The 27955-nt window shown below is 38.6% G+C and overlaps 1 protein-coding gene across 17 annotated transcripts in view; it reads left to right on the plus strand.

Annotated features, from left to right (window-relative positions):
• MBNL1 (muscleblind like splicing regulator 1) overlaps nt 1–27955 on the plus strand; it is a 196352-nt gene that overhangs the window by 153105 nt on the left and 15292 nt on the right. For 9 of the 17 annotated variants that reach the window (XM_060197633.1, XM_060197623.1, XM_060197628.1 and 6 more), the window contains 5 exons: nt 433–603; nt 13188–13388; nt 24549–24806; nt 25957–26010; nt 26907–27060. In XM_060197633.1, the coding sequence (XP_060053616.1) occupies nt 535–603; nt 13188–13388; nt 24549–24806; nt 25957–26010; nt 26907–27060 (736 nt within the window). In that variant the 5' untranslated portion in view covers nt 433–534. The remainder of the gene's footprint in view (nt 1–432; nt 604–13187; nt 13389–24548; nt 24807–25956; nt 26011–26906; nt 27061–27955) is intronic. The other 8 variants (XM_007529560.3, XM_007529561.3, XM_060197626.1 and 5 more) reach the window with 2 other exon arrangements.

Genomic DNA, 27955 nt, shown 5'->3' on the forward strand with positions numbered 1-27955 from the left:
AAACCTGAATTGAAAAAATACTAGAACTTAAAACAATAACAACAACAAAAACCGTGACCACTTTTTCAAATGCCTTATTCATTCTGATAAATGTGTTTGTGGATGAATTCATTATGTACTCTAAATATATGATAATAATAATATATATGATAATACATATATAAAATACATTTATGATATAGATAATGCATTGTCTGAAAGCCCTATTAACAGGCTAGAGGGATTGGGCTATGCAAGTAGCCTATGATTTCAAGGGCCCAGGTTCAGTCCCCAGCATCACCATAAACCAGGACTAAGCAGTGCTTCTGCAAAATAAATAAGTAAATAAAATACTTATGACAGACTCAAGTGGTAGAGTATTATTATTACCTTAAGATTTTGTTGGTCTCATCCTTTTTTTTTAAGATGGTATTTGATGGTTTTGTTTTTTAGGGTCGTTGCTCCAGAGAGAACTGCAAATATCTTCATCCACCCCCACACTTAAAAACACAATTGGAGATAAATGGGCGCAATAACTTGATTCAGCAGAAGAACATGGCCATGTTGGCCCAGCAAATGCAGCTAGCTAATGCCATGATGCCCGGTGCCCCGTTACAACCCGTGGTGAGTGTGTTTTCAGTCCTCATTCATTACCTGTGCAATTCCAAGTACTCAGCATCAGCACTAAAGTAGTGATTGCACTAGAACATGTGAACACAGGCAACAGTACCAGTACCAGTTGCCTAGCATTTTCTAGCAAAATCATCAGTCAGATCTAGGAACGATTTTGACACTCTGAAGATACTCATCTTCTGGTTACATCAAGTGGAAATTTACATCAGAGCCTTTTCCCCTGTAAATTTCACATCAAATTAAATTTTGTGACTTGCAGGTGTTAAAATGGTCTTTTAAAAAATGGCCATCTAACTCCTCAATATCATCAGTGTGCATTTTTCAGACCACCTTTAAAGATAATAGTCATTTAGAAAAGTGGCATTTATCGTCTTTTCATTTTGAGAAAATGCATTCCTTTCTTCTGTGAAGTGAATCTGTTAGTATAGTTCACTTTCTTGAGAGTTTTGTTATACTTTTAAACAGAAATCACAATTATTTCACAGTTTGAAAGGCTGGCTAGGACTCTGCACAGTGATGAATCAATATCATGACTTGGATATTAGCAAAAGACTAGTTGGGAGAGACAAAAACACAGGGACTTTTACGAGCTAAATTTTATAAACTCTAGATGGCCCTAGAGTTTATAACCTCCAGGTGGTCATAGAGATTTACACTGAGCATTAGAAACGAATACCTTGATTCTGAGCACTTTTTTTTTTTTAATTTGGTTTTTTAAGGCTGTATGTGTGATACATGACTTGAGTAATCCTTACTCTTCCTCATAAAAATGTAAGTGATGAATGTCTTAACTGATTTGTGGGTACAAAAGGTGTTTTGATGCTGTGTAACAGTTATTCTCCCTTTAAATGCATGCTGAAATTTTCAGTGATTGGAATATACCTCCCCGTGATTCATACCGTTAGCTTTTTGCAGTGCTATGCGGGGAGGGTTGGGAAAGTAAAGATCCAGTTTTCTGGTATGCTAAAAGGATAGAGTAATTATAAAATAGCTAATGAATTTTTTTCTAGTAGGTTTTAACAGCTGAACTCAATATAATTATTATTCTCTTATAACTTAATACGGGGGGGGTGTTTTAACATTTCTAGGTGGGAAGGGTCTCCATATTGCATTACTAGTGATACCAGTTACTAATACTATACAGTAGGGAGTTGGGCTGTAGCACAGCGGATTAAGCGCAGGCGCTGCAAAGCAAGGACCAAAGTAAGGATCCCGGTTTCGAGCCCTGGCTCCCCACCTGTAGGAGAGTCTGCTTCACAAGCGGTGAAGCAGATATGCAGGTGTCTATCTTTCTCTCCCCCTCTCTGTCTTCCCCTCCTCTCTCCATTTCTCTCTTTCTCCTATCCAACAACAATGACATCAATAACAACAATAATAACCACAACAATAAAACAACAAGGGCAATACAAGGGAATAAATAAATCCTTAAGAAAAATACTATACAGTCCAGGTGACAGAATGTTATAATTCTGTGTCTCTTTTAACTGGATCTGTTGTTTTTGTTTTTGTTTTCCATCACTGGGATAGAGGATGTATTTAAAAATACAACTCCAGGGGGTTGGGCAGTTAGACACAAAGTGCAAGGACCTGCATAAGGATCCCGGTTCAAGGCCTGGCTCCCCACTTGCAGGGGAAGTCACTTCGCAAGTGGTGAAGCAGGTCTGCAGGTATCTATCTTTCTTCCCCTCTTGGTCTCCCCTCCTCTCTCAATTTCTCTCGGTCCTACCCAACAACAATGACAACAACACGATTAAAAAAACAAAACAAAACAAAAAACAAAAAACAACTCTCCAGAGTTGGTTCCAGCCCAGTCTCTAGCACATTGAAGGAAACTTTGGTGATGTGGTCTCTTTCACTGTCTGCCTCTCTTGTCTCTGCTTAAAAAAACAAAATCAAACCACCTCCAGTTAATTTTTATGATATCTGCTAATTCTGCATGTCTGCATAGGACTGGTATGATGATTCTCATTTTGTTAAAAAATTAATTATAAAAAATTCTCTCCAGTGTAGAATATAGGATGGGTTTCATGGACACTTAACCGAAGAGAGTTTCAAAGATCTAACAAATCCTTAGGGTGGGCACTATCTTAGCTGACAGGAGATCTCTTCATGATGTGGGAAACTTTGTCCCACTTAAACATTTAAAGTCTTAGGGTGGGGAGAGGCAGATTCTACCCTCTAGTGACCTGAGATGGTAAGTGCAGCTCCCTGACTGCAAAGAGAAGTCCCAGCTAGGCAGAGAGCAGCTCATGGTGAGGTCTTGGCCGATGTTCTGAGCTAGACCTTGAATTTTACTCTCAAGTAAGTATCCCAGGGTCATTGTATGTGGAATCCTAGGACAAACAATAAACAATATTTATGCTCATTTCTTTGAAATACTAGTAGTATGTGTTGTTGATGAAATCATCAGGAAAAAAAATCATCTTTTCTGGTGTTTTGTTTTGTTTTGCTGGAAAATTCTCTGCTTAGAATAAAGCCTTTATTTTTAATCGTTGTAAGCATATTCAGGCTGTACCTTAATTTTCCCTGATATGACTAGATCTTAATATGGAATTGCCCTTCTGCTAAAGGCATCCTGAGAGCAATGTCTAAAAATACACTCTGTTCAGAGTGACATTTTTGTAATAAGTAGAGAAGACATTTTAATTATTCAATTTTATAGCATTTGGGATTTTAATGACTGCAGAGAAGAAGACTTTAATCCAGGAGGTTTTCCTTTAAAACCCCACCTGAGACTTTTTGATCCTTTTGCTGTCAGTCCCTTTTTGAGGAGGATAATGATATGGATATTCTGAAATAAAGGAGATGGTCATAACCAGCTGCTTATACAAACTTGAATGTGGTGCCCACAAGTAAGGATTAAACAGGAGCTGGGAGCAGCCAGGTGGCTAATAAGGGAAGTGGCTGCCACTAGCAAGGATGGCCACTAGTTCAGATGATGGTGCCTGATGGCAGAGTAAGAGCTTGGATTCAACCCAGGGAATAGTGATGTCAAAGGAGAGAAGACTGAGTCAATCTGTAATATCCAGAGTATCAGGAGTGTCTGAGCACTGGCAGGGCTTGTAGTTAAATAGGTACCCGCATATTTGTTCTCTAGAATCATGAGTTTGTTTTGACCTCCAAACCTCAACTAGAGGAGAACACAGATATGCAAAGGGTCAAACAAAGTCTAATCCAGCTGGGAAGTTTCCAGACACAATATATGTCTGACCTGGAACAGAGAGCAGTAAATGAAGGAAGTAAATTTCTGGAACACCGAAAGAACAGAGGCAGTGAAGAATTGTAGTTCACTTGTCTGAATACCCAGAGTATTAGCCCAGTTAGATAAGTATTCACAGACCATTTGCAGGGGCATCCTAAGGGTTAATGGAGGTACTAAGAGGACCAGGATTAACTGTTAAGCCACCCACTTGGGAGTCCTCTTTATCCATCAACTCTAAGAGATGGGGTCTACAAAGTTAGGATTTTGAGATCATGATGCTTTTTTGATTTGGAACATGCAGGGACTTAAAATAGTGTGCCCTGGGGAGTTGGACAGCTAGTTAAGCTCACATGGCGCAAGGACCATCGTAAGGATCCCGGTTCGATCCCCTGGCTCTCCACCTGTAGGCTTGACAGGCGGTGAAGCAGGTCTGCAGGGTGTCTATCTTTCTCTCCCCCTCACTGTCTTCCCCTTCTCTCTCCATTTCTCTCTGTCCTATCCAACAACAACGACACCAATAACAACAATAATAACTACAACAACAATTAAAATAAAAACAAGGACAACAAAAAGGAAAAATAAATAAATAAATAAATAAATATTAAAGAAAAAATAGTGTGCCCTGTTTTCATGGCTTTGATTTTGTTATAATGAAATGCACCAAGCTGAGAAAGAAAACAACATATTTTACAATACTTTAAGGCCAATGACTACACTCAGCATTTTTTTTTGTATCATGAATTCTCACAGCAATTACACAAAGTAAGGGATATTATCCCAACTCTAGAGGAAGTCTCAGAAGTTCAGGGATGAGAAATAATTTATCCAAGTAACAACATAGTGGAGCCAACATTTTAACCAAGGATGTTGGGGTTCTGTTGTCCATGCTGTAGAAAAATTAATTAAGGAAATATAGCCAGTCAACTTGGTTCATGTAAGGTCTCTGACCTTCTTCAACTCAGAGTGAAAAGTTTAAATATATTATCTAATAATCCTTGCAAGAGTCCAGTAGTCTTGTAAGCAAAGATAATTGCTGTCATTTCAGAAGGTGAGAAAAAAGTCATTGTATAGAGTAACCAAATTTATTTCTGTTTCCTAAAGACAGCATAATGAATTATTAAATCATTGTCATTAATTCTATTACTGTATCAACTCACAAAATAGCTCACCTGGATAATACATCTTCTTTGTGACACAGGTTAGAGCCCTCACTGGGGGAAGCTTTGGTGCTGTGATTGGTATCTTTCCCTCTCTTTCTCTGAAAAAAGAAAAAAAAAAAAACAACTCAAAGTAGTATTATCCTACATGAATCACTATTAAAAACAAAAAACTCCTTTACATCTCTGTCATGTGATTTTCAAAGATAAATGGAAGACTACTAGCATTTCTTAAAGAGTGTCCATGCACAGTCTGGTGCCAAGGCAATCAAATAAGAAATTACTAAATGGCTTCACTAAAGATAGACTGGACTTAGTGGTTCATAACTTGGAGATTCCAGTTACCTGGTCTGCTGTTGCCTCCTGTTGCAAACATTTGAGGGCAGTTAAGTGCTGGGAGTTGTGACATTATCATTAGTTGGGCTCTAGAACCACATACAACTGTCCAGCTGTTTCCTAGTGATTTCCTTTTCAGTTTATCCAGCCAGTGGCTGAGTTAGGGCCACATTAACCCCAGCCTTTCTGGTAAAATGTCTCAGTCACCGAATGTATTTAATTAATTAATTAATTAATTAATTTACTTAAGTTGATTCTTGTATTTTGGATAGAGACAGAGTCAAATTGAGAGGGAAGGTGGAAAGAGAGAGAGGACAGAGACATCAGTATTATTTCACCATTTGTGAAGCTTCCTCCCTGTAGGTGAGGACTGAGGGCTTGAACCTGGGTCCCTCTGTACATCATAATGTGTGTGCTCAACCAGGTGTGCTACTGCCTGGTCCTTTACTGATTGTATTTCATCCATTCTAGCCTTCTCAGTTGGGTGGTAGTGCAGTGGGTTAAGTGCACCTAGCACAAAGCACAAGGACTGGCGTAAGGATCCCACTTCAAGCCCCCAGCTCCCCACCTGCAGGGGAGTTGCTTCACAGGCGGTGAAGCAGGTCTGCAGATGTCTGTCTTTCTCTCCCCCTTTCTGTCTTCCTCTCCTCTCTCCGTTTCTTTCTGTCCTAACAATGATGATATCAACAACAATAATAACTACAGCAACAATTAAAAAAAACCAACAGGGCAACAAAAAGGGAAAATAAATAAATATATAAAAGTAAAAATAAATAAAAAGTTAAAAAGAAAGAAATGAATCTTCCTTATTAATAAGCCCTTGATCTCCTACCTGCTGGAGCTGCTTTATAAGTGGTGAAGCAGTGCTACAGGTGTCTCTCTTTCTCTCTCTCTCTCTACTCCCCTCCCCCTCTCAATTTCTGTGCTCTATCAAATAAAATAAATATAAAAAATTTAAAATAAGTTAAAAAAAAGATTATGTTAAGTTAAAAAAAAGATTATGGGACCAGCTAGGGGGTGCGCCCAGTAGAGTACACACATTACTGAACACATTGACCTGGATTCACGCCTCTGGACCCCTCCTCCTGGGAGGAAGCTACACAAGGAGTGCTGCAGGTCTCCCCCCCTCTCTCTCACTGTCTCTGCATCCCCCTCCCCTCTCAATTTCTCTTATCTCTGTCAAAAAGAAAATAAATAAATAAGGCTATTGGTGTGGTGCGACATGGCTTCCAGGAGCAGAGCGTTCACTGTGCAGGTACTGAGTCCCAACACTAACCGTGGAAGGCAATAAAAATACGTAATGGAATAAATAAGTAAGTAGATGACAGCCTCATACTCTTTACAGCAAGCTAACAGGAAAGGCCTAAAGCTCAGGAATTCAGTGCGCACACTACAGAGCAGAAGTCAGGCAAGCATACCAGAGGAGTGAATTGGGCAGAGTAAAGAAAGAAAATAATCCGAAGTCTCTCGTAAGTGTTTAAATAGCTGTATCTTGAAGGCCTTGAATGTATTTGCTTGTTTCTGTGGTAGAGAAAAATAGTCCCCTAATTCACAAATAAATTTGTCAGCCAGCTGTGTTTCAAGGGTCTGTATAATTGCCAGCCACAGGATACATAGAAAACACACAAAGATGGACCCTCACTTGCTGCCTGGGTGGAGCTCAAGCAGTGATGTAAACACTGCTGGTAAGTGTTTAGCGGCAGGGCAGGGGAGTGATGAGGAGTTCCATGGGAACAGGTGGTTCCATGGGAACAGGAAAAAAACCTCTGAGAGGAGGGGGGTGTGGATCTGGGAAACTTGGAGATTACATTTATGAGTCAGGAGACAGAAATTTCTACCCTGAAAATTTACATACATACACTATTAAAAATTAACATACTAGGCAGAATTAAATATCACAATGGTGAGTTCTCTGTTGTTTCTTTTTAATTTAATAGATGGAAACAATTTTCTCTTTTTAAAATAAATACCTATTGAAGTCTCGTTGTCTTCTGGAGTTACGTATGCTAGCACAGCTGGAGCCTTTACTGAGTGAGAGAAAGTCATACTCAGAGGGAGAGCCTTGGGGGAGAGTATGTGTCTCCTTAAATACCTCACACAGAATTTAAAAGCTTAAGCTGTTTGTTTTTGTTTTTATTAGTGATTGATTGATAAAGAGAGAGGCCATAGAACCAAAGCTTCCTTCAATGCAGAGGGGTCAGGGTTCCAACCTGGATCACATACGTGGCAATGTAACACTCTCTTTAAGAACTATTTCTGCCCCACCAATGTGGCCTGGAGCCACTCTTCCCCAGAACCCCGCCGCGCCACTAGGGAGAGAGAGAGAGACAGGCTGGGAGTATGGATCGACCTGTCAACGCCCATGTTCAGCGGGAAGCAATTACAGAAGCCAGACCTTCTACCTACCGCATCCCACAATGACCTTGGGTCCATACTCCCAGCAGTTTAAAGAATAGGAAAGCTATCAGGGGAGGAGATGGTATACGGAGTTCTGTTGGTGGGAATTGTGTGGAGGTGTACCCCTCTTATCCTATGGTTTTTGTCAATGTTTCCTTTTTATAAATAAAATTTAAAAAAAGAGAGAACTATTTCTGCACCCCCGCCCCGTTTCTGTTTCTAAAGAAGTTCATGTGGACTTGGAATCACCTAGGATCATCCCCAAATTACTGCTGCCCCTCTCAACGCCAGGGAAATGGCTCAAGTCCTCCAGGCAACTCATGGGACCAGTGCTTTCAGTATCACCTGGAACAAGGTCCCTCTTAGTGCAAATCTAGAGCTACCTTGCACTCTCTGTGACTGTAGGTACATAATCTCTCTGATCCCTTTTTTACCCTAAGGGCAAAATGGAGTATATAATAGCCATTTCATGAGGTTGTAATTCATTTTATTTTTTTTAATTTTATTTATTTATTTTCCCTTTTGTTGCCCTTGTTGTCTTTTTATTGTTGTTGTAGTTATTGTTGTTATTGATGTCATTGTTGTTGGATAGGACAGAGAGAAATGTAGAGAGGAGAGGAAGACAGAGAGGGGGAGAGAAAGATAGACACCTGCAGACCTGCTTCACCACCTGTGAAGTGACTCCCCTGCAGGTGGGGAGCTGGGGGCTCGAACTGGGATCCTTACGCCAGTCCTTGCGCTTTGTGCCACGTGTGCTTAACCAGCTACGCTACTGCCCGTCTCCCCGGAATTCATTTTCTTTCATTTGCTCAAGTACTTTTTCAGTGTATGTTCAGTGAGTTATCAGCTGTGTGCTAGGTATTGTTCTAGGTTCTGGGAACTTAACAATGAACCAAAGTGACATCATTTTCCACCCTTTGCAAAACAAAGAGAGTGAAGTTTTTGTGCTTCAGTTTGCTTTAATGGAGCTTACACTGTACTGTTAGGGAGATTAAATACAACTGCATAGAAAAAGAGCTTTTAGCACAATGCCTGGCACACAATAACATCAGGGAATTACAGTAATAATCATGTTTGCTCACATTTAACTGAGGGTCATAATGCAAAATTGAATAACATTTTCATTTATAATAAAGCCTGATTACCTTAATGGAATCAGAATGTCTCACTTAAAACAAACAAGTGATTAGCCTATAACAGTGCCAGCATTACTAAGGTTGCAGTTTGTTTTTTTTGCTGCTCAGGGTACTCACTGAGGAGAGGCAATCATAAGCCAACCTTTCTCCTGCCTTCCAGGAACAAAGATATCTATAGATCATTATTACCAGATGGCAGTCAGTATCAGGGGCACCAATTACATAGTTATGCGTTATCCTGTAGATACTTGAGAGAAAATAGGATGCCACTTGATAGAATCATTGCATTAATATCCGCCCTTCCTTGTGATTCTGTGATTCTGCTCACCGCTTTTCAGCTCTTGCTTTTTGGCAGAGGAGCTGGCAATGCGGTAGTTCAAGTGGTTTACTAATCAGATTAGGCACTCCCATGGGCTAGCAGTGCAGTGACTCCCCTTAAATTCCACCCCTTCAGAACGAACACACACACACACACACACACACACACACACACACACACACACACACACACACACACACCTCCTTGCAACTGAGATGTAACAAAGTTATAAAAACTCAGAACTAATATTATAGTTATTATAGTTATATTATAGTTATTATAGTTATATATATTATAGTTCCCCCCTTTACTGCACATACATACACACATTAAGTTTCTCTGCTTAACTGGAAAGAACACAAGTTGAGATAATGATTGCTGAATAGTTGATGTTTCAGATTTTTTCACAGCTGCTTACAGATTTCACTTGGGGGTCAGTGTCCTAAAATTCTTCAGTACTGAATATGCTCTGGTGAATTACATCAGAAGATCAATTTAGGTGGCAACTCTATTACAACAGTCCAGAGAGAAAATTGTTGTCAGTTGATAGGATGAGAACTTTTTAAAAAAAAATCTAGTAACTACAGTATCCTTTTATCTGTAAAATGGGAGTGCTGAAAAATAAGGGCCTGTAGATTATTAATATATTGTATTTGATAAGATCTAGCAAAGCTGGATTTTTATGAAATCTTTTCTTACATTAAAGAATTTGTCCCTCCATGAAAATTTGACTTCTGCACCTGAATAATTGTAGAAATGTACAGTAACATAAACAGCTCAATAACTTTCTGAAATATACATTAAACATGGTCTACCTAGAAATACATGTTAATTCTTAGCAGTAAAATACAGAGGAGGGGTATTGGCTTTGCTTCTTCATATTCTGGTGTCTTCTTTGCCAAGTCTCTTATGATTCTTGAATATCTAACAGAAAAAATTAGAGTGCTGGGCCCAGCCAACATTTCATATAATCACATAGAGTCCCTGACTTACGTGTAAATTTAACTGGAGTACTCCTGAATTTAAGTTCAGCATGTCTTTACTGTACAGGTTAGCCCTCGCCTAGGTGCTGCCTCAGTGGCCATTGGGACAGCATACATTCTGCTGACAGTCTAGGACTTGTGGGTGGACAGAGAGTTGGCCTGGACCTCAATTTCTAGCGGGCTACTAACTGTTAATATCTGGAATGTACAGAGGGTATCCTGTGGTCAGCAGGTACCGGGCTAGGGGATCAGAGTTCTTCGTTAGGTCACTTTATCAGACATGAACCGTCCACTTGTCAAAGTAGCTAACTGATTCTTTCAAACCAACATATTGAGAGGCACAATTACTTTGCCCTGAAATACCCCTGGCTCAGAATTGAATCAAGTTACATATTACTTGTATATTACACATACTTTTCACAGTCCCCTTGGTAAGAATATATATGCTGACTGCAAAGATTTTTGTCTTAAAGCAATGTGAAGGGGGTAGATAACATACTGTTTATGCAGAGACTCTCATGCCTGAGGCTCCAGAACCCCAGGTTCAATCCCCCGCACCACCATAAGCCAGAGCTGAGTAGTGCTCTGGTAAAAGACAAAGAAAAAATAATGTGGAAGTCCAAGAGGCAAGAGACAAAAGATTTTCGACTTCTGCACTACTGACATTTTGACTGGAAGATTCTTTGTTGTGAGGGACTTTTCTTTGCATTATGGGAAACTTAGAAGCTCCCTTGGCCTCTCTCTCTATTAGACGCAATGATGTCCCATCAGAATGCATCATAAATGTTTCCACATATTTATCTCTGTCCTATGAGAGATGGAATTGTTCTATGATTTGATTTTTTTTTTTAAGAGGACCACTACACCCCTTAAAAAATTTTAAAAATTTAAAAAAAGGACTGTGAGCTGTTTTGCTTTTTTAGTTACTGGATGAGTCAGGCAGGGCCAGACTCGACAAAATATATTCTTTAATATATTTTGACCTGTTAGAATTATGTTTTATTTATTTATTTATTTATTTATTATCTTTGTTTATTCATTGGCTAGAGACAGCCAGAAATCAAGAGGGAGGGGGGTGATCGAGAGGGAGAAAGACAGAGAGACACCTGCAGTTCTGCTTCACCACTTGCAAAGCTGTCCCCCCTGCAAATGGGGACTGGGGGCTCACACCTGGATCCTTATGCATTATAACATGTGCTCTCAACCAGGTGCACCACTGCTCTGCCTACAGAATTATATATTTTATATGTACATATTAATTGCATAAAAGTTTACTCCAAAGCTCTTTGGAATGCTGTATGAACTCTGAAATCTCTTTGTTTTCTTTGAGAGGGAAGAACTAACTGCAGTCTTTTTTTTAAAAAAAATTATTTTATTATTTTTTTAGTTTATATTTTATTTTCCCTTTGTTCCCTTTGTTGTTATTGATATCGTTGTTGGATAGGACAGAGATAAATGGAGAGATGAAGACAGAGGGGGAGAGAAAGACAGACACCTGCAGACCTGCTTCACCACCTGTGAAACGACTCCTCTATGGGGGGGGTAGGGGGCCAGCAGGGCCGTGACAGGGATCCTGACGCTGGTCCTTGGCGCTTCGAGCCACATGTGCTTAACACTGCCCGACCCCTGAACTAGCTGCATTCTTATGTCACTTTCATTTTAATTATTCCCCCCTGCGAATCTGTTTATTACCATTGAGTAAAGAAAAATCAATTTCTGTAAATTACTTGGGGGAAAAAAAAAGTCTGTTTGCCCATGTGTTACTGTGTTTTGGAAACAATTGTTCTTATAAAACAAAGCTTTGATTTCAGTGAAGATTTGACACTCCAGTTGAGTTAGGAAGTTTCAAATGATGCGTCATTCCTAAGGTGGAATATTGTGTGAGGGTTTATTTTAAAAACTGAAAGAGCTGTGGGGCGGGCAGTGGTGCACCTGGTTAAGCACACATAAGTTCTATGAGCAAGAACCTGTGCAAAGACCTGGGTTTGAGGCCACACTCCCCACTTATAGCAGGGATGCTTCACGAGCAATGAGCAGGTCTCTCTTTCCCTCTCCCTCCCTCCCTCTCTGTCTTTTCCTCCCTCTTATTTTCTCTCTGTGGTATAAATAAATAAATAAATAATAAACTGGAATACCTAATTTTCAGAGTAGGTCTCAGGTCAATTATTGAATTCAATTCAAAATAGGTATATTTTCTGATCTGGAAAATTTGATAGCAACAAATGTAAAGCATTCTCACATATCCATCCCTGAAACCATTTTCGAGCTGAAATCCTGTCTCCAAGCATTTTGCTCCTGCTGCTACATGTAAGTCCCTGAAGAATTATGTAGTATTTCTTTGGGTCTGTTCAGTTTCACACTTCACAGTTCAAAATGGTTTCTCCCTAGTAAGGGCAACGCTTGGTTAGCTCACAGGGGGTGTGAATGACTGGAAGGACATTTATAATTTCCCCAGAAAAACCTGTAACAAGTGATTATGCTTATGTGTTTGATGGGTGTGTTGTCATCGTCACCTCTCACGAGCCCCATGAGATTTATGCACAGTTTACATTAACTGTGAAACTCTGTTATCCTCTGGGAGCTCTGTTTTTTTTTTTTTTAATTCCAGATAATAGGGCACTTGCAATCTATTAACAGTTGTAAACACATCTTTCACATACATCTGACATAACAGTTATAAAATGTATTTCATAGACGACTTTCCAGGATGAAAATAGAACAGAGATGGATAGAAATAAAAGAAGTTTCTGTATTCAACAGTTTATCTGTTGTTCAAAATGGAAATTGCAAATATTAGAGACAAACACCCCCACACTTAAAACCCAGAGAAAATTTTAATACATATTGTATTTTAGAAAAGCATGACTTTGATGAGTGCTGATTTAAGTAATATCTTTATTCTGAACAAGAGAGAATAAATGCATAATTAAATATGGGGACTTATGGAGGGAGGATTGGACTATGGGTGGTGCTATTAATAGATATATGTTATCAACTGCGAACTGAGACTGATTCTAAAATTTTGCTTTCTGTTTTGCTTTTCAGCCAATGTTTTCAGTTGCACCAAGCTTAGCCACCAATGCATCAGCAGCCTTTAATCCCTACCTGGGACCTGTTTCCCCAAGCCTGGTTCCAGCAGAGATCTTGCCGACGGCACCGATGTTGGTGACAGGGAATCCCGGGGTTCCTGTACCTGCAGCTGCTGCAGCTGCTGCTCAGAAGTTAATGCGGACAGACAGACTTGAGGTAGGGATAATTTGTTGTTGCCTTTTCAATGTACTCTCTTCTTAACCTCCAAAAAATGTTGGTATTTATTTCATCCGCTATGACTATAAAGGTTAACTAAATGCAAGCTTTGGTATTGGAGGGAGCCTTTGGTTAGAATGTGGGTATGCTGTATTTGACAGAAGAAGAAGCTGTAAATAGCCATAGCATTGTTCTGTAGAGCAGTGGATGAAGAAACTAGACTCTAGGGGTAAGGCTGCCGGTTAATTTCCCTGTCCCCCAGTTTTCTCATCTTTAAAACAGGATGATGCTGGTTTTTACTTGCTAGAGAGGGAAGAATGTCTGGCATAGGGGAAATGTTTCCATAAATCTTCACTGTTGTTGGCTGATCAAGAAGAGCAGATTTGGGATGGGAAGGTATCTCAGTGGTAGAGCACTGCAGGCTCACTCTGGGTCCGCCCGTCTCCCCAGCCTTTGGGAGACGGAGGTCAAAAGCGGCTCCTGGGGGTCCTGGGGTAGCTCAGCGTGTCAAGGGCAAAGTGCACAGAGAGACAGGACAGTCAGCTCTGGGAAAAGCCTAGGAGGGGAATTCGTTTATTGAAAGAAAAAGCAGGTAGATATAGGCTGTAACTCAGGGGGGAGGATTTGGAATATCCATTAACGCAAGCACAGAGCAACACAATGCATAGTTACATTTTTACCAACAGATTATTTGATCATAAGCTTTATAGTGTACATTTTTACGGAGGTAAATTGCAGGCACTTTGGAGCAGTGGGAGAGAAGTAAAGCTGAGACAGCTTGAGCAATTAAGAAGTTTGCGGGGATTTTAAAGTAATCCATGGCTTTTAATCAAAGAAGGAAAGGGGGTGGGAGGAAGTGGCATGTGTAGAAAGGCACCCATGTCTGGGGGTCCAGCCATCATAAATTCCAGAGACCAGAGGAACCAGCCCTTCTCTTGACCTGAAGGAAGAGTTGGGGGTCAACCAGCTCGGATCTCATGGAAACAATGGCCTGGACTTTCTGGGACAGTGGGCTCATTCTCCAACAGAGCACAGATTTGCATGCCTGAGGCACAAGGTTTAATCTCTAGCATCATATATGCCAGAGATGAGTGGTACTCTGGCGCATATCTCTCTCTCAAAATTAAATATTTTTTAAAAGCAGATTCTACAAATGCCTAATATTTGTTTCTCCACATGTGACATGTTTTCTCCAGATGTGACAAAGATAATTCAGTTACAACCCATAAAGCATTTTTAAATGTGTACCTGCGGGTTTCTCCACAGACCTCAAACCACTTTAGTTAGAATAGCAAGGGAGCTTTATAAAGTATATTCTTACAACAGTTTTTCTTTTTTTTTTTTATAAGTGAGAAATACTGAGGTCCTTTAAGTCTTAGAGTCAAGGATCATCTGATGAATGTGTTTTACTTTTGCTTCATGAAAAAGAAATTAAAGATATAAATCTTACATTGAAGTGGTGGACTAGAGTTTCAGTGTAACTGTAAAGTAATGGATTTGCTAAGCTGTAGGTGGAGGAGGGTAATGGCAGCTGTATTGTACATTGATGGTCTAGAACTTGGCACCGATCTGCAACTAAAGAACAAAAATGACTTTTTTCTCCTCTCCCTGGTTAGGATAATGCTGAGAAAATACTCATTCTGATTCTTGGAAAACAGCAAAATAAGACTGTTATAGGTACATACTTGACTGTAATAATCTATCGCCTTAGGAGGGTCTTATTTAATAGAGATTGATTTCTTGTTTATCATTTTGCTGTCTAACAGTGGATCTTAGATTTTAACATAGTTATAATCAGCCCCATCCTTTTGATGGAGATATCAAAAGTTCATGTATTGGATATTTTACTGTCTGCCAAACATAGGCATCACACTTCCAATCTCCAGAACAGTCTTAAGAGGAATAATACAAACCAACTCTACAGGGAAATAAATGTAGCAGAGAGATATGACAAGTTGCTTACTCAAGGTCAACCTTAAGGTGGAATGTTTAGCGGAATATATATGCAGAACATTTTTCAGCACTACTTTACTCTCTCAAGGTGGTAGTACAGAGAGAGTGGTTTTTGGCTCCTGTATGTTTTTTCAAAGTGTTTTTTTGTTTGTTTGTTTGTTTAGACTTAATTCTCACCTTTCTCAAACATTCTTCAGGGAAAAGAACTGCTAATTAAGGGAGTGCCACAAGGTGAACTAAGGAAAGACAGTTGAGTCCATATACGTACCCCTTGTGGGCCAAGGACTTTGCTTTTTGCAGATGACTTAGAGGGAAAATTTAAAAATATTTACAAGTTACTGGATGCTCGACTTGTGGATCACAGTTTCTCTCCTGGCCTTTCTGAAACAAATCCCATGTCCATAGTGTATAAATATTCATGGGAACTAAATAGACAATTTGAGACTAGCTTGAATGAGTTAAGTGTTTATATTGATAGATGATGGTACTGAAAAAGCTGACAAGTCTTTTCTTGGATCTTTTTAAAATGCTCAGTCATGTGGTCAGAACTCTTGTAAATGGATCCTTCTGCAATTTTAAGTCACTTGTCACTGGTTTTATTTTGTCCTGTATATAATTAAGGTGAAGCTGTTGGTGGTTTGGCTTGATTGTGTTTTCTGTGTGGACCTATTCCGTGTGTTTTGTCTGTCTTCATTTATTCAAGTCAGAACAAATAGGCTGCTGCTCCTGGACTGTCACTCCCTTTAACCTGAATTCTATTTATCTGAGTGCCTGATAGTAGGACAGCTTCCTAGCTTATTCTTGTTAACAGGATCTGAGCCAATGTCACAGTTAAAATCTGTCAGGGCATTTTCAGTGGGAGGCTCAACACTGGTCTTTCACTGCTTTGCACTTGTGATTCTAGACACTCTTATCTTCTAGTTATTTCCTCTCTGGCTAATTGCACTAAATATCAGAGTCTAAAAGACATGGTAATAAATGCGCATGCTTATTTGCTGATAGGCCACATGTATAGCTAATTGGAAGGGTAAACATTTGTAGTCTTGTTTTTCCCCTCTTAGAACTCTGATTTTGCAGAGTGCTGACCTAGTGTAGTGGCTCTGCACCTAGCCTCTGAGGGAGAAGGCTTCAGGTTCAAACTCTGTTCTCACCAGAAGCCAGAGGTTCACCCCTCTTGGGGGTGGACCCTCTGATTTTAAAAAATCTTCAGTTTCCAGGTTCAAGCCCCTAGTCCCCACATGCAGTGGGAAAGCTTCAGGAGTGGTGAGGTAGGGCTACAGGTGTCTCTCTCTCTCCTCTCCCTCTCTATCTCCTTCTCCCCTCTCAATTTCTCTGTCTCTGTCCAATAATAAATAAATAAAAATATTTAAAAATTTTAGTTCCTTTAGAGGTGAAAAAATGTTTATTATTTTATTTTTATTAGTATTTAAAAGTAACCCTAAAGGGTTACTATGATGTCTCTCCCTCTCTCACTCTCCTCTGTCTCTCTTTTTCTGGGGCAGAGGGAAGAGTCTGCCAGGAGTGATAGAGTCACATATGCATCAAGCCCCAAAGATTGTAACATTATTGTGTATTTTTCCACATCACACTCACTAGTCCCCACCCTCTAAGGTGAAATATTGGCTAACTTTTCTTGGTATTGCTTTCTCTATTTTTAATTTCATTTTCTTGCCACAAGCTGCTAGACAATAAACAAATAAAAAATGCCAAAATATCAAACTTCTGGTTTTTATTTAATTGTCTAGAAGAAGTGACATATTTATAGTGCCCAGTGTGATACTGCAGAAGCATTTACTTTCGAAAATAGACATTCAATAATAGTAATAATAATTGCTAATGATACTGATAAACTTGGACCAAGTTTCTCACATTCTCTGAGCTTCATATTCCCCTTATATAAAATTAGAGAATTATCCCAGGTAATCTCTAAGATCATCTCCAGTTCAAACATTCTCAGGACAGTGATATCCTTTTCTATTTTTTTAATGCCAGTCATAAGGTACTAAGAAATCTGTATATATATAGACACACAGAGCGCGCACACACACAGAAGTAGCTGACCTAGTTTGACATATGTTTTGCCATGTACACAGCCTAGTTTCAAACTCGAATAACAGAAGGGAGTGCTGTGGTGTCTCTACCTTTCTGTATCTGTGTATCTGAAATAGAAAGACTGAGGGAAGTCGGCTTGGGAGTGATGAAGTTGTAAATATATCCGAAACATGTGTATCTATTAAATAAGTATATATGTAGCATACACATTGATTCAGTATTCCCATTATCTGTTCTTTATTAGATATCTTTGAGAAGGCTTTGTAGCTACAACTTTGTACACTGTGTAATTCAGTCTTCCTGTTTTTTCTCTAAGAGGAGCAAATCACTGCAATCAGTTGGTCATTAAAACTAAAACATCTCATCTGAAATCCTGTGTTCTTCAGATACCTTTCCATGATTTCTATATAACTGGCTTTCAACAATTTTAACGAACAGTAAAAGCTGTAGGTATTTGAGTGAGGCTGGGTTTGCTTACCCAGAAGAGCACATATTTCAGCATGCATGAGGGAGTGGGTTCGCGTGCTACCACTTACCTCCTGCTACCACATGAGAGCACCAAGGAAAGGAGTAGCTTCTTCACAAAGTGGTGGAGGGTTGCTATGGTGTCTCTCCCTCTCTCACTCTCCTCTGTCTCTCTTTTTCTGGGGCAGGGGGAAGAGTCTGCCAAGAGTGGTAGAGTCACATATGCATCAAGCCCCAAAGAAGTCTGATAACAAAAAGAAAAATGAAAAGAAAGAAAGAAGTAGGGGCCAGGTGGTGGCGCACATGGTTGAGCGCACATGTTATAATGCATAAGGAGCCAGGTTCAAGCCCCCAGTTTCTACCTGCAGGGGGAAAGCTTTGCAAGTGGTGAAGCAGGACTGTAGGCGTCTCTCTGTCTCTCTCCCTCACTATCTCCCCCTTTCCTCTCAATTTCTGGCTGTCTCTATCCAATAAATAAATAAAGGTAATAAAGAGAAATTAAAAAAAAAAGAAAGAAGTTTATAAGCACTTCAGAGGATGAACTAAGGACTGATGCTCTCTGATGCTCTACTAATGGAACTATTTCCCCAGTGTCAACTCTGTTTCATTTACAAATAATTGATAAATAAGAAACCAGTATTTTAAAGATAGATATATATATGTACATATATATAATAATTTTTTATGGTGCTACCTGCATCCAGTTGTACCCATTCTCTCATTTGTTCCTCAATATACAGTGGAGAACTACCAACATTTTTCAAGTAAAATTTGCTGTGAGGGATGTTTTTGAAAAAGTTGAGCTGTCTTAGCAGTAACTAAAAAAAAGCCCACATCAGAATAGTGCTAAGCTGTGTATAACATGTTGCCCTCTAACTTGCTGAATGAGTGAATAAGTGAGTCACTCAGCCACCTAGTTAATTAATGAATCACACAAAAAGTTAATTGCCCTTATTCAGAATTTAGGGTAATCCAACAGAGAAGATAAAATACACCACATTTCTAACATTTGTTAGCATTCTCTTTGGGAACATGTTTACATTTTGAGCATTCCAGTTACAAAATACTGCCTTCTTCTTCATGCCCCTGGATTGAAAGTTATGGATTTCAAGCTTGAAATGTGATTATATCACTTGTCATGATTGTTAAAAATGCAGGCAATCATATTACCTCCATCCCCCACCCCCAGTCTGATGTCAAAGGTCTTCCTAGACTCTGGAAACTTCCACAGACCTGCCGAGCAATTTGAAATTGTAGATGGTTTACTTATTCTAGAGGATGTCAGTGCCTGTTCTTTTAACCTTAACTTCTCATCATTTATCTCATATACTTTATTTGTGACTCCACAATAAAAAGCTGCCTTATTCAAGTCACTTCATGGTCCATAGTTTCTTAAATCGCTGCAAAACATGGTAGTCAACACAAGGGATATATGAGGTAAAAGGTGATACAAGATGAACTTAGAGCACATAGCAGCATTAATCCAACAAAACCACTAACTTATTAACATATTCCAGATACTGATGAAGATATAAGGTTGCCAGTTGATTAGACTTATCATTTTCATATTCACAGTCTGTATCTGAAATAATATATCAAGTGCCCCAAGGAAGGTGAGCAAACCACTTCAGTTCTCATAGTTTAGTGAAACTTTTATCAGTAGTAGCATCCTTCTTATGCTGAAAGTTTTATTATATTGAGGGTAGTAGATACACGGTTCTGATTCAGTGCACTGGATACTTTCTTTGCTTATTGACACAGAAGAGTCTATTGATAATCATATTCTGTATGATAACAATAATACTTATTGACCACACAAAACATTAAAGCTGAATGGAGATGAGAGTGACAGTAAAGGACATTTAATGGGTTTGGACATTCAGTTAAAAAAAAAAAAGATAATGGCAAGCAGCAGACCCTTTAGTAATATAAGAAAGGCAGATTGGTAGGGTTACTTTGGTTCTCTATCAAACTGGGGGATGTCTACCATTTGTATGAGATTTTAATATCTCTAGGTGAAAAGACAAGAAGTACTAAGACTTTTGTGCACACAGGTTTGTATACTTCAGTTTAAAAAAAATCTCTATGAAAACTTTAAGCAGCTTATTAAAATGATGTCACAGTTTGAAACATCTAATATACTATATCTCTGTCAGTTTTTATTCTCTATGGCTATTTGAGTTTGGCTTTGGAGATGGCGACTGCAAAATTCCTTAAAATAAGGTTATTCCTCATCTTGTTTGACTATTCATTTTCACTATTTTTTTTTAAACCAAAGCAAACATCTTCTTGCTACCTTTGCAGTTATTTAGGAAGAGTCATAAAAGTAACTAGATTTGAGGATTTTTGATGTACTAATCAAGTTGTTACAGAGCTGTTTGCATTTTTCTGGCCTTTTCTGTACATATATTCATGTACGTGGATAAATTGGAGACCTGGGTGTGCAGTTGATGGGTGTTTTCTTGGTCATTCCTATATATTCACATTTTATTGAATTTTTTAAAATACATTAGGTAGAGGCAAATTTTAGCGTGTCACCTGTAGAAATAATGTTTCTGCTCTCTGACCTGGTGGTAGTGCCTTGTAGATTTACAAAGAAAAAGAAAACAATTATGACTTGATCTCAGCAGAGATCATTTGAAGTAGTGAATTAAAAAAAAATTATTAGTGATTTAATAATGATTTTATAAAGTCACAAGATAACAGGGGTATAGCTCCGTACCATTCCCACCACCAGAATCCTCTATCCCTATTCCCTCTGTTGTAAACTACAGCAGTTCTCCTAAGGTTGCAGATAGGAGTTAAGTGCAGTCTTCTTTATTGTTAAAAAAAAAAAGGTTCAAGTAGAGCAAAATTTTACAGTTGGTAAGGAAACAGAAACTAGATAACACATCATCAGATATTTATTATGGGTATTTAACTACATACTCAAATGCCTAGATAATTTCCCCTAATCCACAGACTTTGACAATGTAGAGATTTAAGTCCTTTTTGAGTTAAGAATAAAAATAATTCATTCACGGTAAATTGTATGCTCGTGACTAGTATGAAAATAGAAGAAGGGACAATCCTGGTGGGATTTTCAAGTTAAATTTACCTTCTATACCCCAAATTCTCTGGATGGCAAATCATACAATTTCTTACTCCAATTTGAAGTCTGAAAATAAATTTGCTGGAATTTTGTCTGTTATAACTTGCTCAGACAATACAGCATCTAAGATATTACATGTGGGAATCAGCATAGTCTAAAGTTTGCTCAAGGTAGTTTATCAGAGAAAGTAGGCCAAAATTATATTCAGCTGTCAAGGGATAGAGCTCATTTAATTGATGGCGGTTAGTAGAGAATAATGTGATTTTAACAGCTTTGGAAATTTGTTCTGTTCAGATAAGTACCTAACAATTTTATTGTACCTCGCATGTTTGGCACACTCTAGTCCCTCTGGTCTGTAGATCTCCCCAGTGAATGCTTTCAAGAGAAAGTTTATATTCTTTATTATTTCAAAGCTAAGAATAAGGAGAGCTATTCAATATATTTCTTATGTCACATTTCTCAGAGAAACCTTATGCTAGAAAGAAGAAAATAGGGAACTCTCAAAAATGCATATCATGCAAAAAAAAAAAAAAAAAAACACTTGACTAAATTATTTGAAACTAAGGAAAGGCAGATTTTAGGACTGTGTAGTCTGATTGATATTTATCAACCCTGCTTATTTTTTGCAGTCCTAAACATCATTTTTTTGGACAGTTAAAGAGACTAATAAAACCACCCTTGGCCTAGAGACACCTACATAAAGTCAATGCAGAAGGGGTAAGGTGTAGTGTTAGAATGACTACTTTCATGCAACTTGCGTTTGAGTTCACATTATTAAAAGTAAAAAAGAATGAGGTGTAGAAGGTGACTTCACCATTCTTGGATGGAGTTTGAAGGAATCATGTTAAGTGAGATAAGCTAGAAAAAAAGATTAATATGAAATAATCTCAGGGCAGAACCTAAGAAACAAGAACAGAAAGGGGAAACAGTAAAACTTGGACTGGTTTGGGGTTTTGCTCCAAAGCCAAAAACTCTTGAGGAAGGAGAACAGGGAAAGTGGTTGGGAAAGGGAGAACTTTCAAATTCTGGTATAGGATGATAGACCCAGTTTGGAGGTGAGAGTTTTGCACACACATATATATTGGTGAGATGAGAAATAGTACCCATGTACCAACAACTGTTCTGTAAACCATTACCCTGCAATAAAAAATAAAAGTAGAGACAAATAAAAAGATAATGTTGAGATGAAGTGAGAATCAAAATCAATCCAGCATTTGGCTTGTATTTTTTTAGAGAACAACTCTCAAATTTCTGACACCAGTTCCGATATCATTTGTCTGTTTTCCCTCTGTTATTTTTTCTTTGTTTCTTTTCAATAGAAAATCTCTGATTGTAATAGTTATTACAAGAACCTACTAGTAAACGATTTCTCGATCTTCTTCCTTGTCGGTGTGATTTTTTGCAAGGCTACTCACAGCTTCCTGTCAACTGAAGCTACATTGGTATAGCTTTGCTGCAACAAGAAAGCCTTCTTGTTCATGGTGTGGTATAAATTTAGCTTTAAGTAAATGTTTCTTTTCTTTCCTCCTTCCCTCCTTTTTCCCTTTCTCCCTTCCTTCCTTCCTCCCATTCATCCATCCATCATCATCATCCATCCATCCATCCATCCATCCATCCATCCATCCATCCATCCATCCATCCATCCACCTTTAGTTTTTTGTAAGTATGTCTGTGTTGGCAAGTCTGATTTAGTGAGTGTTGGTTAGGGCATCTGCTGTTAAGAAAACTCCATAGTTGATGCCCATTTTCAGCCCAAGTGGAAGATACCTTCTAGATAAAATCACTTTTGTTGTCCAAGTTACAAATTACTGGTTACCCTTTTTTTTTTTCTGTTCAGGAATATGAATTAATGCAATGATCTGCTGTGATTTCCCCAAGTCTCCTTTGCATTTATAGTATCTCTCAAAGTGTCTGGTACTTGGTATTCAATACATCGTTTTAATTAGATAAATTGAGCAAAGTTATGATTAGAGTCTGTTCACTGCTATATATGGAATACAACACGTTAGTGTCTCCAAACAGTGCAAGATGTCACTTATGATGTTCTTTTTAAAGATGTAGAGTGAAACAGATTATAGTCTTATTTATTTATTTATTTTGCCCCAAGGGTTGTTGCTGGGGCTCAGTGCCTGCACTACGAATCCACTACTTCTGGAGGCCTTTTTTTTTTTTTTTCATTTTTGTTGCTCTTGTTGTTATTGCTGTTGTTGGATAGGGCAGAGAGAAATCGAGAGAGGAGGAGAAGACAGAAGGGGAAAGAAAGATAGACACCTGCAGACCTGCTTTCCCACTTGTGAAGCAACCCCCTTGCAGGTGGGGTAGAGTTCTTTTTAAAGGAAATACTTTCCCCTCAGTTATAACAAGTATGAATATAATGGAAGAAGGGGCACCTAAAATTAAATGTGATCATTTTGTTTATACAAATCCAAGAGGAATTTTGATTGGAAAATCAAAAAGAGGGTTTTTCTGAGTTCTCTTTCTTGTTGAGCTCCAAAATAAAGTGCTCTAGGCTTGTATTTGCTCATGTGCGAAGAGATACATAAAAAATAAAAGTTTGCCTGGAAGCTTAAGGAGCATGAAAATAATGAAAGGACATTCTGTGTTTTAGATGGCCCTCTTGTGGTAAAAGGGTCAAACTGTCCCACATGAAAGTGCAGGAAAATTTGCAACGGACTTAGTGCTACATAGAAATTGAGCTGATGGGTAAGAAATAACCCATTGTTGCCCTTTCCCCATGATCCAAATAGCAAAATTAATAGATACAAAATGGACAATCATAAAACCTTTTTTTTTCATGGACTTTTTGTAGCCACCAAGGAAGTATCTAATGTTCAAAAATACTTCTTGGAAATATTTTTTAAAAAAACTATAAAAATTTACTTTTTACTTGGAAATAATTTTAGATTAGCACAAAAGTTACAAATAATAGAACTTAGTTCTTGAACATCCTTCACCCAGCTGATTTGAGTATTAATGTTACATCACTGTAGAATCGCTTACAAAACTGGAAAATGGCTCCGATATTCACCCATCTATAGGCCTTAATCAGTATTCAATACAGTTGTCCGTCTAGAATCTTTCAGGGTGCCCACGTTAGACTTTCAAGACCATGGCATTTTGGAAGAGCACTGATCTGCTATTTTGCAGAACAGGTTCCATTTATTTTGTCTGAAGTTTTCTCAGGGCTAAACCCAGGTGCTACCTTCAGATCAGTAATATTCCAGGTGACATTGTGTCTTTTGTTTTGGGTGTCATACTCACAGGTACTACGTGATGTACTCAGCACTGCTGCTCTTACTTTAGATGATTTGAGTAAAGCGGTGTCTTTCCCTCTTGGTAGTAAACACATAATAATGGTGGCTCAGATGTTTTATCTCCATATCCTAAGTGCATTTTCTTTCTCATGGACAGTTTACTAAAATAGGTTACAGTTTGACACTCAGCTGGGACTTTTGTCAGGTTGCCTTGAGTTTTGTTTACAGTGATGTTTTGACCCCTTCTGTCTGCAGCCTTTTGTTCTGGGTCCTGCTCATTATGTTAAAACCTTCAGATGATTCTTGGTCAAGCTGACTGACCCTCATCTCTTAATGACTTTGTAGGTGTGCCGAGAGTACCAGCGTGGCAACTGCAACCGAGGAGAAAACGATTGTCGGTTTGCACATCCTGCCGACAGCACAATGATTGACACCAATGACAACACGGTCACCGTGTGCATGGATTACATCAAGGGGAGATGCTCTCGGGAAAAGTGCAAATATTTCCATCCTCCTGCTCATCTGCAAGCCAAGATCAAGGCTGCCCAATACCAGGTCAACCAGGCTGCAGCAGCCCAGGCTGCAGCCACCGCAGCTGCCATGGTGAGTAAACACAGCAGCGCCTTGCTAGCTGTCATCAAAGCCAAGTGAACAACTCTTATCTGACTACAGCTGTCCATTAACCTTTACTTTTGTTTTAATTTGTGCTGAAGATATGTTTGTTCAGGTATCCCAGAAATATCCTAACGGAAGTTAACCATTCACAGAAGTGGGGGTAACTCCTTGAATGGTTCCAGATGCTTTCACCCTTGGCCTAGCTCTTAATAATTCTTTCTCTTATTCTGGATCTAGGGTCTCTGAACCTTTTGCTTGTAAGGAACACCTATCTCCTCTTCAACTTAACGAGACTGCCGTTTCTGGTCTTCTTCTTTCTGTGCTATCTAATCAGCTATCCTTTTCCTGTGGTGTGTTCTTTTTGCACATCAAGGCCCGTCTCTACTTAGAGCTTGCTTTTAACAACATGATCTGGAACTATTTAGGGGAATTGCTTCAACACTATTTTCAGAATTAGCTACACAATATTAAAGTGTATGCCATCTAGATTCTCTTAAAAGAGAATTGTGGCATTACTGTAACTACAAAACTTAAGAGCAGCTTAACTCTGCCATTAACATCGAAAGGAAAAAGACAGCAGTGCTCAAGGAGTTCAACTCTGGATCATTTAACATTGTTTCTATATTCTCAAAGTAAAATTTAATGTGATCTAGTTAGCAGATTTTAATGAGCCCTTTCTTTGTTCTTACCTATTTTAGTATACTTTTTTCATAAATATATCACTTAGTCATTAAAATATTCATAAGAAATCCCTCTGGTATTTCATAGCACAGTAAAATGATCACGAGAGGTCTTTTCTGTGTTTGTTTATGGATACTTGAGCAAAAATACAGAATGCAGACTCTCTCCTGCTCTTTTCCTTTCTCTTTTTTTATTTCTGTTAGAGTACCTTGTTTGTAATTAACTACAAAGAGGAGTTATCCTTCCAATAACAACTCAGTAGTGCCTTTATTGTGCATGCTTAGTCTTGTTATTCGTTGTATATGGCATTCCGATGATTTGTTTTTTTATTTGTTTTTTTCTCACCTACCCAAAATGCACTGCTGCCCCCATGATGCACCTCTGCTTGCTGTTTATGTTAATGCGCTTGAACCCCACTGGCCCATTGCCATCATGTGCTCGCTGCCTGCTAATTAAGACTCAGTCGGCTGTCAAATCACTGAAGCGACCCCTCGAGGCAACCTTTGACCTGGTACTATGACCTTTCACCTTTTAGCTTGGCATGTAGCTTTATTGTAGATACAAGTTTTTTTTTTTTTAATCAATTTTAAAATAGATATTCTTTTTTTTTTTTTTCCTGTTATAAAGTTGTAAAGTACAATGACAAAACTGAGTGTGGTTTCCTGACAAAATTAGCGGAAAGCCTGTCGTCTAACTGCCTGGACAGATCTCATACGATGAAAGATTCCAAAGCCCAGCAGCCCACATTCAGTTTATCTACATTGTAGAATGTTCTAATGGAGTACTTTAAGGACATTAAAAAATGTATTTTTGACTGTATATTTATGTACCTGTTTGGTTAGCATGGCTCTAGTGATAGAATTATTTACTTTGGAATACTTAGAGTTCAGAGTTTAAGAAAAAAAAAAAACTTGCATGCTCTGGGACAGTCGCATGTCTAGGTAGATCTCGGGGGCGGGAGTGGGGGAGGAGTACGGTGGAATTGGTTTTTCTTTGACCTGTTCCAGTCACTCTGTACAATTAACTATTAACATTGCTTATACTTGTCAATCCATGGAGCTCGCAGTGCGGCTTTTTCTTCTTTCCCAAGTCAATGGCTTCTCATGGAAAGACTGAAGCATTATGGGACATAAAACACTTTAACACATTGTAACATGTGCTCTTGTACTAGTGGGTTTTTTTTTGTTTATTTTTGGATGAAAATAATGCTTCCTTTAAAGCTTTTACCTTGCTATTTTGTTTTATTTTTTGGTTTATTGGAGTCGTCCCCCCCCTCCCCTTGGGTAGTTAAGTGCTCTGCTGCTTGCTTTGCTCATGCTTCCTAACAAGGTTTGCCTTCGACTGATTGTTCTTTTTTCTTTTTCTCTTTTTACTGGTATGTGTTTTTTATACTCATTCACTAAACAGGGAATTCCTCAAGCTGTACTTCCCCCATTACCAAAGAGGCCTGCTCTTGAAAAAACCAACGGTGCCACCGCAGTCTTTAACACCGGTATTTTCCAATACCAACAGGCTCTAGCCAACATGCAGTTACAGCAGCATACAGCATTTCTCCCACCAGGTAAGTGGCTGAGTTTGTCGATTAGTGAATCTGACCTTCCCCTAGATGCCTGCAGGTAGGGACCCCGATTTGTTGTTAACCATAGATGAGCTTAGAAGGTAAGGTGGACATTTAGCTGAGACTTGGTTTTCCTGAAAGACTAGTTTAATGAAATGTGGGTCAAAGGTCAGCTATGTTTGATAGACTTATTTTTGTAATTTGGAAGTAAAATATAGTTCTTCCCTCCCTCTTTCCTCCACACTGTTATTTGTCTGTCAAGCTATTTTATGACACTTTCTTGCTGTAAGACCCCTTTGCCTTCATAATTCTGTAGAATTAATTTGGATGAGATGAAATGACGCTTTCAGTTTTTAGTTTTCACCTTTTGGCCTTTTTGTTTTCAAAATGGAGATTTAAAAATTGACAGTGTCTCCTAAACCTCTAAAAAAAGTACTCTGATTGGTACCAATCATTATTGCCTCTGCACTAATATTAAAATGACCATCCATGCTCAGAGAAGTTTATATTTACTATCCAGTTGTAAATTTGTAATTTCAGTTGACTCCAACCTAATCACATAAACATACTCTAGAATGGTCTTTGAGGAATTAGAATTATAGAACATGACTTGGGAATTCACAATACATTTACTAACTTTTCTTTTACTTCAGAAAAGAACTACTCAACTCCTTGTAATCTGAGACTCAGTTTACTAGTGATTTTAATCTCATTACCCTCTTCTCTAAAATATTACAGTGGATTCACAGATTTATTTAGTAAAGTGCAATGTATTGATCTAGTTAAAAGTTAGTGCCTAGCTATATATGTCAAGGACCCAGTTTAATTTGTATAGTATTATCATACTGATGGAAGTTACAGTTACAGGGTTAGTAATATCATGAAAGAATTTGGTAAT

The sequence above is a fragment of the Erinaceus europaeus genome, chromosome 9 (assembly GCF_950295315.1).
Source record: "Erinaceus europaeus chromosome 9, mEriEur2.1, whole genome shotgun sequence".
NCBI lineage: Eukaryota > Metazoa > Chordata > Mammalia > Eulipotyphla > Erinaceidae > Erinaceus > Erinaceus europaeus.